Source organism: Trachypithecus francoisi, unplaced genomic scaffold (genome assembly GCF_009764315.1).
Source record: "Trachypithecus francoisi isolate TF-2019V2 unplaced genomic scaffold, Tfra_2.0 Lachesis_group5, whole genome shotgun sequence".
Classification (NCBI taxonomy): domain Eukaryota; kingdom Metazoa; phylum Chordata; class Mammalia; order Primates; family Cercopithecidae; genus Trachypithecus; species Trachypithecus francoisi.
In genome coordinates, this window is record NW_022681470.1 from 30,269,649 (window position 1) to 30,282,762 (window position 13,114).

The 13,114-nt window shown below is 40.6% G+C and overlaps 1 protein-coding gene across 1 annotated transcript in view; it reads right to left on the bottom strand.

Moving 5' to 3' along the window:
- Positions 1-229: 229 nt before the first annotated feature.
- Positions 230-13,114, bottom strand: part of SLC9C2 (solute carrier family 9 member C2 (putative)) — a 92,218-nt gene continuing 79,333 nt past the window's right edge. Inside the window, exons 23-28 of the mRNA XM_033199193.1 lie at positions 9,590-9,721; positions 6,378-6,563; positions 4,775-4,859; positions 4,516-4,523; positions 2,783-2,838; positions 230-851 (exon numbers count right to left, since the gene is read on the bottom strand). Of these exons, the coding sequence (XP_033055084.1) occupies positions 848-851; positions 2,783-2,838; positions 4,516-4,523; positions 4,775-4,859; positions 6,378-6,563; positions 9,590-9,721 (471 nt within the window). The 3' untranslated portion in view covers positions 230-847. The remainder of the gene's footprint in view (positions 852-2,782; positions 2,839-4,515; positions 4,524-4,774; positions 4,860-6,377; positions 6,564-9,589; positions 9,722-13,114) is intronic.

Below are 13,114 nucleotides of genomic sequence, written 5' to 3' on the forward strand. Positions count from 1 at the left end.
AGTAGCCATTCTTTTATTCCTTTACTTTCTTAATAAACTTGCTTTCACTTTGCACTGTGGACTCGCCCTGAATTCTTTCTTGCATGAGATCCAAGAACCCTCTCTTGGGGTCTGGATCTGACTCCCTTCCTATAACACCACTATTATGGTTTTCTTCTAAAGTATTATGTATTCCTTTCAGTCTTGTGGAGATGAAAAGGAATAATGGGTTCTAATAATAAACAGACAACCATAAAACTCAACTTTGTTTGATTTTTAAAAATAAAATGAAAGGTGACATCAAACAGTACTATGCAATATGAGAATATTAATTTCTCCTAAATTTTACTGAAAGCAAAAGTTACTTACTGAAAGTTACTAAGATTGTGGAATATAATTCAGTTTTTCAATATTTATCAAATTGGGAAGGGGAGAATAGCTACACTCTAAAAAATATTAGGGAGGCACTAATTATAACAATTTCACAAACGAAAATTACAGATTCTATGCTTTAGATAGTAACATATCAGTTATACAATACTTTTTATAATGCACTATGTTAAAATTTGCTCTTAGCTGGGAACAGGGTTTCATTTGATAAGACGTATGTTTCAGTGTATTTTATATTATCCCGAAGAATTTCTTAACATTTCAAATATAATACAACTACTTAAAATTAAGAATTTTTACAGCAGTCCATCCATTGCTTATAAAATAAATGCAGCAGTAACCTGTTTCAGTAGCTTCTGAGTAAACTCCTTGGAGATAATCCTTTAGCATTTGAGTGAGGAAAGTAGTTTGTCTTTAACCTGACTCCACACATCATATTTGTATCATTAATACCCTTTTCTAAAATGGTATCCAGTTTTCAACTATAAAAGAAAGTCAAAAGTTAAATATTAGCCTATAAACATTTCAGGAAAAACTTCTTAACTGTTAAATGCAACCAGAAAGCTTATGTAAGCATTTCTATTTTATTATCTGAAACATTCCTCCTAAAAGATCTTCATGTGAAGAATTTTGAGTGATGCATATAATTAATTACATGTGCATCTCTATGCTGTCATCTTGTGAAGAGATACTATATTAATTCAATGAGAGTAGTCTATCAAAGGTATGTTTAAGAAGAAGAGAAATGTTACAGAAGTTGAATTCCAATTAACTTTATGACTGATTAGCAGGGCTACTGGAAACTTTTCTTGTAAATCGGAATGGGAATCTTTTTAAGTAATGGGGGCTGGGCAAGATAGTAACAAATGAGGAACTCAATTATTTGACTCTTAATTCCCCTTTGTGAAATAGGGTCCCTTTAAGAGAGAGGAGAGGAAGGCCCTACGAGGGATGCCTAAAAAGAACCAGGTTACCTGGTTTAAAGGAACCACTGACCATAAATTAGGTCAATGCAACTTTCGTTTCCCCAACAAATACACTGCAAACCACCTTGATTATCATAAATAACAGTGGCAGGACCAATACTGCTATTAGAAGGGTCTTTGGGCTGGGGATGAAGTGGGCCAAAGGACTTCTCTTGCTGTTTATGGCCGAGCGCGGTGGCTCATGCCTGTAATCCCAGCACTTTGGGAGGCCAAGGTGGGCAGATCATGAGGTCAGGAGATCGAGACCATCCTGGCTAACATTGTGAAACCCTGTCACCACTAAAAATCAAAAACAGTAGCCAAGCATGGTGGCATGTGCCTGTAGTCCCAGCTACTCCAGAGGCTGTGGCAGGAGATTTGCTTGAACCCAGGAAGTGGACGTTGCAGTGAGTCAAGATTGTGCACTGTACTCCAGCCTGGATGACAGAGTGAAACTCCGTCTCAAAAAAAAAAAAAAAGCTGTTTATTTGGGATGACTTGGCACCTGGCTGGGAAAAGACTAAAGGCCCTTGAAGCCTGTGCTTAGCACCATCACTACTATCTGGCCCACTTCTGCATTTGCCTAGCACCCTATTACCCTGTCAGAGTCATCTGCTCCTCCAGTCCACCCAGCAGTCTGCTCTGGCCCAAACAGGAGCCCTAATAGAGACCTCTAGAGTCATGAGCCTTGCAGGCTGCCTCACCACCACCAGACTTGTCTCTATTCTGTCCTGGTCCAATATGAAAGGCCCACATTCCTTTTCAACTCTAGGCCTGACTTCCAGCCTTCTCAGACTTCTCTAAATTTGTCCTGGTCACTGAAGAAAGAAGGAAAAGATGTGGAGGCAAAAATCTACATGACTCTCCATAACAAAATGTTTTGAAGTCTCTTGTTTTATCTTAAAAATTCATGCAAATTTGTCATCCTACTCAATAATAATGTTTTTTAATATAAAATTTTTTAAATAACCCACTAGTTAAATGAGTCAACCTTTTTCTTTAAAAGATGCTCAAGTAAAATTGGTACTCTAGGAAGATGTCTATGATTAGCCTGTGACTCCACAAACTGCAAGCATAGCAATCTATACATCCAGGAATCCACACTCCAAAGGCAGAAGCATGGAGATTTAGACTCTAGTGTCTACACGTGTGCATGATGTATGTCCCTCCTCACCGCAAATTCCATAGATCCCTACTCTTTGACCTAAATATCAGTGAGGGGGGAAAAATGGGGTGGGGCAAAGTTACGTCTTTCAAAAATACTCTGTAATTTTAATTTGTAAGTAATTCAGATGGGCTTTATTCTAATTTGTCCCAATTAATGAGTTGTAGCTAGGAGTGTCTTTTCTTACTACCTACATTTTGCTATTTTACCTCAATTTATTTTAGCTGTATAGTTCAATATTTGCAATAAGAAAAAAATATAATCAAAGTGTCAAGTTTATTACCTCATCTTTTGTCTTCCAGTTATATTATCTCCCGGTTGTTTGAAGACCAGTGTTGACTGAGGTTAACCAAATCCAAGCATTGAGCAGAAAAAGTAAATTAGGAATTTAAGAGTAAAGGCAACCAGAAAATATTTTGAAATATCTATTTGCTTTCTCCCTATAAGTCTCCCTTTTCCCTTCCCCTCTCAAATGTCCCTGTTTTTTCTTCCCTCAGAGGTTTGTGGTAGGCTCCCTGAAGTCCACTACAAGGGCTGACAAACTCATCTGAGAATAGGCAGATCATGTAAACAGTTGAAGTGGCTGGGTAAAGGCAAGAGGGAGCAGTGTGGACTGTGGCAAGTTGCAGAGCATCTGCTCCCTCTATAGACGCCAACTGAAACCCAGCCCTATCTGTTGCCATGTACAGGAATGAGGGCTGAGTGCTGGCTGACCTTATTTTTTCATGAAAACTTCAAAATCTGCATTTTTAAAATGCAAAACATTTGTTTCTACTTGGCAACTAATTTTAAAATTTTAAAAGAAAACAAGTGACTCTTAAATTAAGAGTCAAAGATCCAGTCCATGTGCCTACCATTTGTGACTTTTGTCTCAAACCCATGAGGAATACAAAGTGATGTGTTTCCCTCCATCTAAAAATGATTACAGAGGAACTCATGAAGAAAAGGGGCCTGTGAGCACAAGAACACTAGGGACCTGTGCCCTGCTTCCTGACAGTGCTTAAGATCTCTGACTCAATAGCACTTCTTAGGGTGCCCCAATGGGGCTGACGCTAGGCCCTGAGTTCCCAGCCTTGCCATAGACTCCTGTGCCCCAAGAGTGATTTGGAAGCAGCAGAGCAGCAGACTTTCAGAGACTGTGTGGGCTGGGGAAACGGTCATCTCAGTGCTAGCCCACTTGGACAGGTGACCCAATAGCAGAGGGGGCTCCCTAAATCACAGTGCTATGTATGACCCTAGAAGAGGGGATGGAGGGTGAGCCACAGGAACCTCTGAGGTTCAAATTGCTGCCAAGGGAAAAGTATAATTACTTATTGAATATCTGTCTCTCCTCCCTGTGAAGGCAAATACCTCATCTGGCTCACTCACCAATTGGCTCTTGGCACAGTACCCAGCACACAGTGGGGCTGAATTTTATAAAAAGTATGCAATTGAGAAATAGTGAGATATAAGATACTGAGAAAACCTCACTCTTTACACACAATTTGAAATCATGTAAATCCTTCCCCCAAAGCAACACTTCATTAAGAATTGCATAATATATAAACCGATGGATCACATGAATTGTACACACTGGGATGGTGCAGGTTAGAGTTACAAACCCAGAATGTGTCCTCAAGCTGGGACAGCTGGGAGAATGTTGTCATTGGGCTTGGGAGGGCAGGGATGCTGAGCAGAAGATGAAAGATCCTGAGTGTGCTTTTTCTAGCAAGCTCTTCCTATCAAATCTTCTCTGTATAATGCTTAGCACCATGATGCATGCAGTTGGATGCTAATAAACGTAACTATGACTACTCAGTGACTATCAAAGCATACTCAAAGCAAGTCATTTGACTTGTAGTTGTGACCATGGTTTGGAATACTCACTGAGCATGGGTAAGGTTCCCTATCCCCTTCAGTTGCTGGGAGCAAACCAGCTCCCCATACCTGGGCTCCTGGGAAAGAGTCGGTTCCCTCCCCATTCCTGCACTGCCAGCACCATGTGGTTCCAGCCTACCAGGCAGCAACAGAGCACACTGCAGAAGCTGCTCTCCCCTGACTAGTGTATGGAGAGAGGGACATGGCAGAGGAAGGAGCCATCTGGATTTTAGGGTCTGGAAGTCTCTCATATGTGACCTCCCAGGGCAATGTGGCAGCCAGGGTGGGCCTAAGGATGGGGACTAAAGATAAACCCATATAGTGCCCTCTCAAATCACTTTCTTAGAGTTAAAGGAATTTTACATGTATTGAAGTTCCTTCTCAATAGTTTTCCTACTACTAAAGGTCTATCCCTTACCCATGACATTGGTGTTACTATGCCTTTGGGTAAGCTCTGATGCTTGGATTATTAGCAGCTTGCTTAAATCAGAAGTTCCCTGAACCTAGAGGAGAAAAGTCAAAATTAATCAAAAGAGCATTCTTTGATCTCTAATCTGGCTTCTTTCTAACCTTTCCAAACAGTATAAAAAATAAGCCAATGCGTAGAGCTGGGTCTTCAATCTTGGCTCTGTATTCTAAATTTCAAATCCTCTTTGATGTTGAGGAGTCTTAGACCAACAAATTGTACTTGTATATTTAGACACCAGAGAGGAAATTTCTACACCTTACTTGTAACTAGACTGGAAATTCCCAGTTTGGAAAGCAGGGAATCCCCAGCATCCAGTAAGCTACTTTTACTCCTACACTGATGCTCAAGGGCTCAAGGCTCAGCATTCCCAGGATGGCAAGACTGTCTTCCTTTCTTGGACCATTTGTCCTATGTGCCATAAAATCTGCCTCCCAGAATGCCAGCAGCAAACAAGTAATCATCATAACTATCATTTTTAGATTATCTCATTTAATCCTCACAATAACCCAATAAGATGGCTGCTGACCTTATCCCTATCTATCTTACTAAGAAGGAAATTGAGGGTCAGAAAGGTTAAGCAGATTACCTAAGCTCAAGTACAAGTAGGCACAGGGGTCAAGTTTTAAGTCTAAGTGTGCCTGACTCCAAACCCTGGTCTCTTAAGACACTAAGCTGCAGTATTACTCCTATTGCCCGCTTGCCTCTTACCTCCATCCTTTGTCTCAAAACTAAACAAGATTTTAATTTTCTACTAAAAACATTTAAATTACCTTCATCATCTGAATTGATGAAAGGCACAAAGTAAGAATGTTTTGAAAGGAAAAAATTCACTTTTTAGGTTTACCAACTTTTCCAGGACAAATTTTCATAATGAATTTTCACAGTCTGAACTGGCAGAAAAGGTCTCCCCCATAGGGAAGAAACTTACTCCCAGATTTAAAGAGATGTCTGCTCTTCTCATGGCGTCTTGGTCCTCCCCATTCCTTTGTCCAGTGGCAGGCAGCTTGGACCATTAGGGACTTTGCTTCTACCCTTCCCATGCCCTGTTATGTCCTAGGTGGTCACACTTCCTTTGTCTTTATAGAGGTATGGAATGCTGAGACCCAGGGCCCAGGATCTACTATCAAGTGCCCACAGCCCCTAATGCGGCAACAAAGTGATGTGGCCCCTGCTCTACTCCTTTCTTGTCAACCGGTGCAGATACTTCCAGAGCTATGCTAGAACATGGCATCATTGCCTTGGTGTAAACCAGGGAAAACTTACTGCATCTCATCCTTCCTCTGGCACAGCCACATGCCACAGCAAAGGGCGTGCATGGCAAGCAAACAGCAGGCAGATTCCAGCACCCTGTCCCTTGGGTGCACCCTCGCGTAGGGCACCTGTACTACAGTACACAGAAGCCCTTGGTACATTTTTACTGTTTGTAAAAGGCAAATAAGAACTACAGGGTCATTCCAGGTTAAATTTCTTTTTAAGGTGGCCAGTTGAGTTTTAAAGTCACTGTTGGAGCACTGTGAAAAGCAAGAGACTCTTTAGAAACGATACTTCTTACCTGCTCACAGGTTGTAGGTATAATGCAAGGTGCAAAATATGGTTCCTCTGTCTTAGTATCAATTACACTGCCATACACAATGATAACAAATTTCATGGTCATATTATCAATAGTCATTTCATTATAGCTTGATAAAGTTTCCACATATGCTTGATTGAACATCACACACTTCTGAAAGCTTAAGTCCTACGATAAAATTGCATTTTTAAAAATAAGTCATACAAACTGACAGATGGTATCAAGAAGAAAACAGATTCACTGATCGATCTGAATTATTTGAGGATGTCAGAAGGTACACGGACCCTGGCACCAACAGACAGGATTTATTTAGCATGCAGAATGGCCTCTGACAAATTTCTAAATTCCAAGTGTTTGTGCTGTTAATGGGCCCTGGATACTGTTGCCCAGCCCTAATTTGTGAGCTGTCAGCCACAGCAGGGTAGTCGGCTATGACTCAGGAAATTTCTATTTGCACAAAGACCCAGAGTCTTAAAAGATTCAGAGGGTCACCCAGCAGTAAGCTTACATTCCATTTGACAGGTGAATAGGAATAACAGAAAGCCAAAACAAAGCAAGCTAGAGTCTGAGATATACTTCAAGGCTCAGAGTCATAGACTTTAGAACTGGGAGGGAGCCATTATGGGTTGAATTGAGCACACACACACACACACACACACACCACCTCCCACCCAATTCTTATGCTGAAGTCCTAACTCCCAGTATCCTGGAATGTGACCTTATGGAAATGGGTCACTGCAGATGCACTTAGTTAAGATGAAGTCATACTGGAATAGGATGGGCCTCTAATTTGAATAACTAGTGTCCTTATAAAAAGGGGAAATTTGGACACAGACTTGCACACAGGGAGAACGCCACGTGAATATGAAGGCAGCTATTTATAAGCCAAGGAGGGAGGCCTGGCCCAGATTCTCCCTCACAGCCCCTCAGTAGGAGCCAACCCTCCCAACACCTTGATTTCTAATTTCTAGCCTCCAGAACTGTGAAACAATGCATTTCTGGTATTTTTACACAACCTAGTTTCTGGTACTTTGTTACAGCAGTGCTTGCAAACTAACCTAGGAACTTAGAGATCAGCCTAACAGTAGGAATCTCCTGCACAGGACCCTGACAGGGCTGTCAGCTCAGTCTAAACATCTCCACCCCCATGCAGGGCATGGCTACATGAGCAAGTCCTTGAATCTGTCATTGACAGGCAAATCATACATTTATTTGCTGAGGGCACCAGTACAACTAGGACACCAAAAACATTTAAAAATTAGCAAATTTATCTAGCATTTCACAACCAGAAAATCTAAAAACAATCAGCTGTTTTAGTTTGATTTTAAAATGCATATACTTTTTGAGTTCTGTGATTTAGAGGGAAAAAAATCTTAATTGGCTAGTTCTTTAATGGGAAAAAAAAAAGAAAGAAAGAAACTATTAAACAGAGATTCTCTGTTTAAAAATAGACATTTTTTAATGTTTTGTATCTGTACTTTCTCATTTATATAATGAATATGTGTTGCTTGTGAATTAAAAAAAAATGTAAAGGACATTCACCTTATTATTGAGTCAAGTCTGAGTCCATAGTTTCTACGCACTGGTCCTAATTCTTACCCCTGGAGTTTCATACTAGACTCTAAATTTGTCCCACTTCTCATGAAGAGGCAAGGTAAAAGGAAAAGAGAAGAATTCCAATCCCCTTATCCCTCTGCTAAAATTTTTCTGAAAGTTATTATTGCAATATAGTAAAAGAAACCTTACTGGCGTGTATGACACACTCATTTTTTAACCCAATGTTTATTTATATCCAGTCACTTAGTTCAGTGAATATTACTGAACTTCAGATCTTTCCCAGTTCACTTCCCCAGTTCCGACTCACTAGCTAGTAAGGGTTCCAACAGTTACTAAATAGGATACAAATGTGAGATTGTAAATTGTGCTTGTCCAGAGACAAACCTGAACCACTACTGTTTGGAGAGAAAGTCCATGAGAGAGGCTCAGTCACCTCCACAAAGATTTTGAAAAGGCAGGAGATTTATAGATTTATATTAACATTGGCAGAGTAGGCAATAATAAATACAGACGGAGCGTTTGTTAATACATTCTGATTAACAGGATGCTTGGTTCAGGGGGGATCTACCTATTTTGAATTTGCTAAATCTACCTGTCTTAATTTAATTTAATGTAACTTAATTTAGGAGAGCTAAGTAATTAAACATGAGGCCAAAGTACATAAGAAAGCGGCAGCCCTTTATTGCAAATATGCACACACTCTCGGGCGAGGTTCTCTGGTCCTCAGGTGTGGGGGGCCAGGGAAGTCATGCCGGCGCTCTCGGGTGAGGTTCTCCCGTCCACGAATGCGGGGCCGAAGAAGTCACGCAGGCTCCTGCCAGCGGCAGACTTTTATGCATTGGTACTGGAAGGGGGAGGGCAGTGGGCGGGATAAGGGCATGATAGGGGCGTCTCCATAGGCATGGCCGGGTAAGTTTCAGTTTCCTCAGATTGAGGTCACGTGACGCATGCTCAGTTGATCTGCATTTTCCTGGGCGTGGGCTGCATTTTCCCACGTGGGTAAATTGGTGATGAAGAACCCGGAAACAACAGGTACTGCTCCATCTTGTTCACCTTCCTCCATTTTGTCCCTTCTCCCTCACCCAAACAGTACCTTTGTTTTGAAATGATTGCAAGTAGCTTGGGAAAATTAGCTGTGACAAAAGGATTGACAACCTGTAGGAACTCAGGATAAGAGAGCAGTTAAAATTCTAGCAATCTCATTTTAGAAAATCAGACACAGGGCCAGGCACGGTGGCTCACGCCTATAATCCCAGCACTTTGGGAGGCCAAGGTGAGCAGATCACTTGTCAGGAGTTCAAGACCAGCCTGGACAACATGGTGAAACCCTGTCTCTACTAATAATAATAAAAAAAGGGCCGGGGGTGGTGGCAGGCACCTATAATCCCAGCTACTTGGGAGGCTGAGGCAGGAGAATTGCTTGAACCTAGGAGACAGAGGTTGCAGTGAGCTGAGATTGCACCATTGCACTCCAGCGTGGGCAACAGAGTGAGACTCTGTCTCAAAAACACACACACACACACACACACACACACACAAATTTCCTTTTATTTGTGTCTCAAAAATATGAAATGCATTCTGCAAAAAATACAATGCATAAAAATTCAAGTTATGAATATTTTAATCATGTAACTTACCTCATCAGTAAGACTTGATTCAAAATACTGGTAGGCAGTACTGAGAGCAAGCTTTAGCCATATTTTATATTCCAGAGATGGCCAGAAGGCATCAAAGCCTTCATATAAATCCTCCAGGGAGATAAAGCAGGCCTGAAACAAAAAGGCCCCAGGCCATAGCAGCTTGATTTGGAACTAAATTACAAGACTATCAAAAAACAAAATGCCTGTGGATTCAACCTTCAGAAAAACTATCAATTCTAGCATAATTATGATACTCTTGTCATTTAGAAGCATTTGTATTGTGCAAATGGTTGTTTGCTAAGTATAAGATGATAAAATGTATGGTGCGATTAAAGCTATATACCTTACTAAGAGACCAGAAAAATGTATATCAGTCAATAGATATAATGAAGGATATGGCTCATGAGCCCAAAGCCCAGGATTCAGGAACTAAGCCATATGAACTTATCTATTTTTAATGTCATGGTAGATAAAGTGAGCTCATTCACGGTATTTGTTTCCAGAGGCAAATAGTTTACCTGACTAAAAAAAATACACTTTCAGATTCAAGTTACACGAACTTCAGTGAATTCAATTCAGCCTTATGACTGAACTCATGCCTCTTGCAAAAGTAAAATGACATGAAATAGCTAAAACAACATTTCCTTCCACTCCACACACCCCTAGGACTCTGGATCCTGCTCTGTTGCATCAGATAGTCTCCAAAGATTGAGAATTCTTTGACTCATTTCTTTTATGTTTTTAATTATTTTATTTTCTTTTAAGTTCCAGGATACGAGTACAGAACATGTCGGTTTGTTACATAGGTCTACGTGTGCCATGGTAGTTTGCTGCACCTATCAACATGTCATCTAGGTTTTAAGCCCCACATGCATTAGCTGTTTAACCTAATGCTCTCGCTCTTCTCACCCCCTCGATCCCCAAATGGCCCTGGTGTGTGATGTTCCCCTCCCTGTGTCCATGTGTTCTCATTGTTCAACTCCCACTTATGAGTCAGAACATGCAGTTTTTGATTTTCTGTTCTGTGTTAGTTTGCTGAGGATGATGGCTTCCAGTTTCATCTATGTCCCTGCAAAGGACATGTTCTCATTCCTTTTTATGGCTGCATAGTATTCCATGGTGTGTATGTACCACATTTTTTGATGGGCATTTAAGTTGGTTCCATGTCCTTGCTATTGTGAATAGTGCCACAATAAACATACATGTGCATGTGTCTTTATAGTAGAATGATTTATATTCCTTTGGGTAGAATTCGGCTGTGAGTCTATCCGGTCCTGGGCTTTTTATGGTTGGGCATATACCCAGTAATGGGATTGCTGGGTCAAACGGTATTTCTGGTTCTAGGTCCTTGAGGAATCACCACACTGTCTTCCACAATGGTTGAACTAATTTACATTCCCAACAGTGTGAAAGCATTCTTAGTTCTCCACAGCCTCACGAGCATCTGTTGTTTCCTGGCTTTTTTTTTCCTTTCTTTTCTTTTTTCTTTTTTCTTTTCTCTTCTTTTTTTTTTTTTTTTTTTTTTTTGAAACGCAGTCTCACTCTGTCACCAAGCTAGAGTGCAGTGGTGCACCTCGGCTCACTGCAACCTCCACCTCCTGGGTTCAAGCAATTATCCTGCCTCAGCCTCCCGAGTAGCTGTGACTATATGTGTGCTACCATGCCCAGCTAATTTTTGTATTTTTAGTAGAGATGGCATTTCACCGTGTTGGCCAGGATGGTCTCAATCTCTTGAACTCATGATTCACCTGCCTCGGCCTTCCAAAGTGCTGGGATCACAGGTGTGAGCCACCACGCCTGGCCCATTTCCTAACTTTTAATAATTGCCATTCTGACTGGCGTGAGATGATATCTCATTGCGGTTTTGATTTGCATTTTTGTAATCAGCGATGTTGAGCTTTTTTTCATATGTTTGTTGGCCACGTAAATGACTTCTCTTGAAAGATGTCTGTTCATATCCTTTGCCCACTTTTTGATGGGGTTTTTTCTTGTAAATTTGTTTAAGTTCCTTGTAGATTCCAGATATTAGACCTTTGTCATTTGGGTAGATTGCAATATTTTTCTCCCATTCTGTAGGTTGCCTGTTCATGCTGTGCAGAAGCTCTTTAATTAGATCCCACTTGTCAATTTGGGCTTTTGTTGCAATTGCCTTTGGCATTTTTGTCATGAAGTCTTTGCCTATGCCTATGTCCTGGGTAGTATTGCTTAGGTTTTCTTCTAGGGTTTTTACGGTTTTGGGTTTTACATGTAAGTCATCTTGAGTTAATTTTTGTAAAAGGTATAAGGAAGAGGTCCAGTTTTGGTTTTCTGCATATGGCTCGCCAGTTTTCCCAGCACCATTTACTGAATAGGAGATCCTTTCCCCATTGCTTGTTTTTATCAGGTTTGTCGAAGATCAGATGGTTGTATACGTGTACAGTTATTTCTGAGGCCTCTGTTCTGTTCCATTGGTCCACATGTCTGTTTTGGTACCAGTACCATGCTATTTTGGTTACTGTAGCCTTATAGTATAGTTTGAAGCCAAGTAGCGTGATGCCTCCAGCTTTGTTCTTTTTGCTTAGGATTGTCTTGGCTATGTGGGCTCTTTTTTGGTTCCATACAAAATTTAAAATAGTTTTTTCTAATTCTGTGAAGAATGTCAATGGTAGTTTGATGGAAACAGCATTGAATCTATAAATTACTTTGGGCAGTATGGCCATTTTCATGCTATTGATTCTTCCTATCCACGAGCATGGTATGTTTTTCCATTTGTTTGTGTCCCCTCTTATTTCCTTGAGGAGTGGCTTGTAGTTCTCCTTGAAAAGGTCCTTCACATCCCTTGTTAGTTATATTCCTAGGTATTTTATTCCCTTTGTAGCAATCATGAATGGGAGTTCATTCATGATTTGGCTCTCTGCTTGTCTGTTGTTGGTGCATAGCAATGCTTGTGATTTTTGCACATTGATTTTGTATCCTGAGACTTTGCTGAAATTGCTTATCAGCTTAAGGAGTTTGGGGACTGAGACAATGGGGTTTTCTAAATATAGAATCATGTCACCTGCAAACAGAGACAATTTGATTTCCTCTCTTCCCATTTGCATATCTTTATTTATTTATCTTGCCTGGTTGCCCAGCCAGAACTTCTAATACTATGTTGAATAGGAGTGGTGAGAGAGGGCATCCTTGTCTTGTGCCAGTTTTCAGAGGAAATGCTTCCAGCTCTTGCCATTCAGTATGATATTGGCTGTGGGTTTGTCATAAATAGCTCTTATTATTTTGAGATGTGTTCCATCAATACCTAGTTTATTGAGAGTTTTTAACATGAAAGGATGTTGACTTTTATTGAAGGCCTTTTCTGCATCTATTGAGATGATCATGTGGTTTTGTCATTGGTTCTGTTTATGTGATGGATCATGTTTATTGATTTGCACATGTTGAACCAGTCTTGCATCCCAGGGATGAAGCTGACTTGATCGTGGTGGATAAACTTTTTGATGTGTTGCTGGATTTGGTTTGCCAGTATTTTATTGAGGATTTTCACAT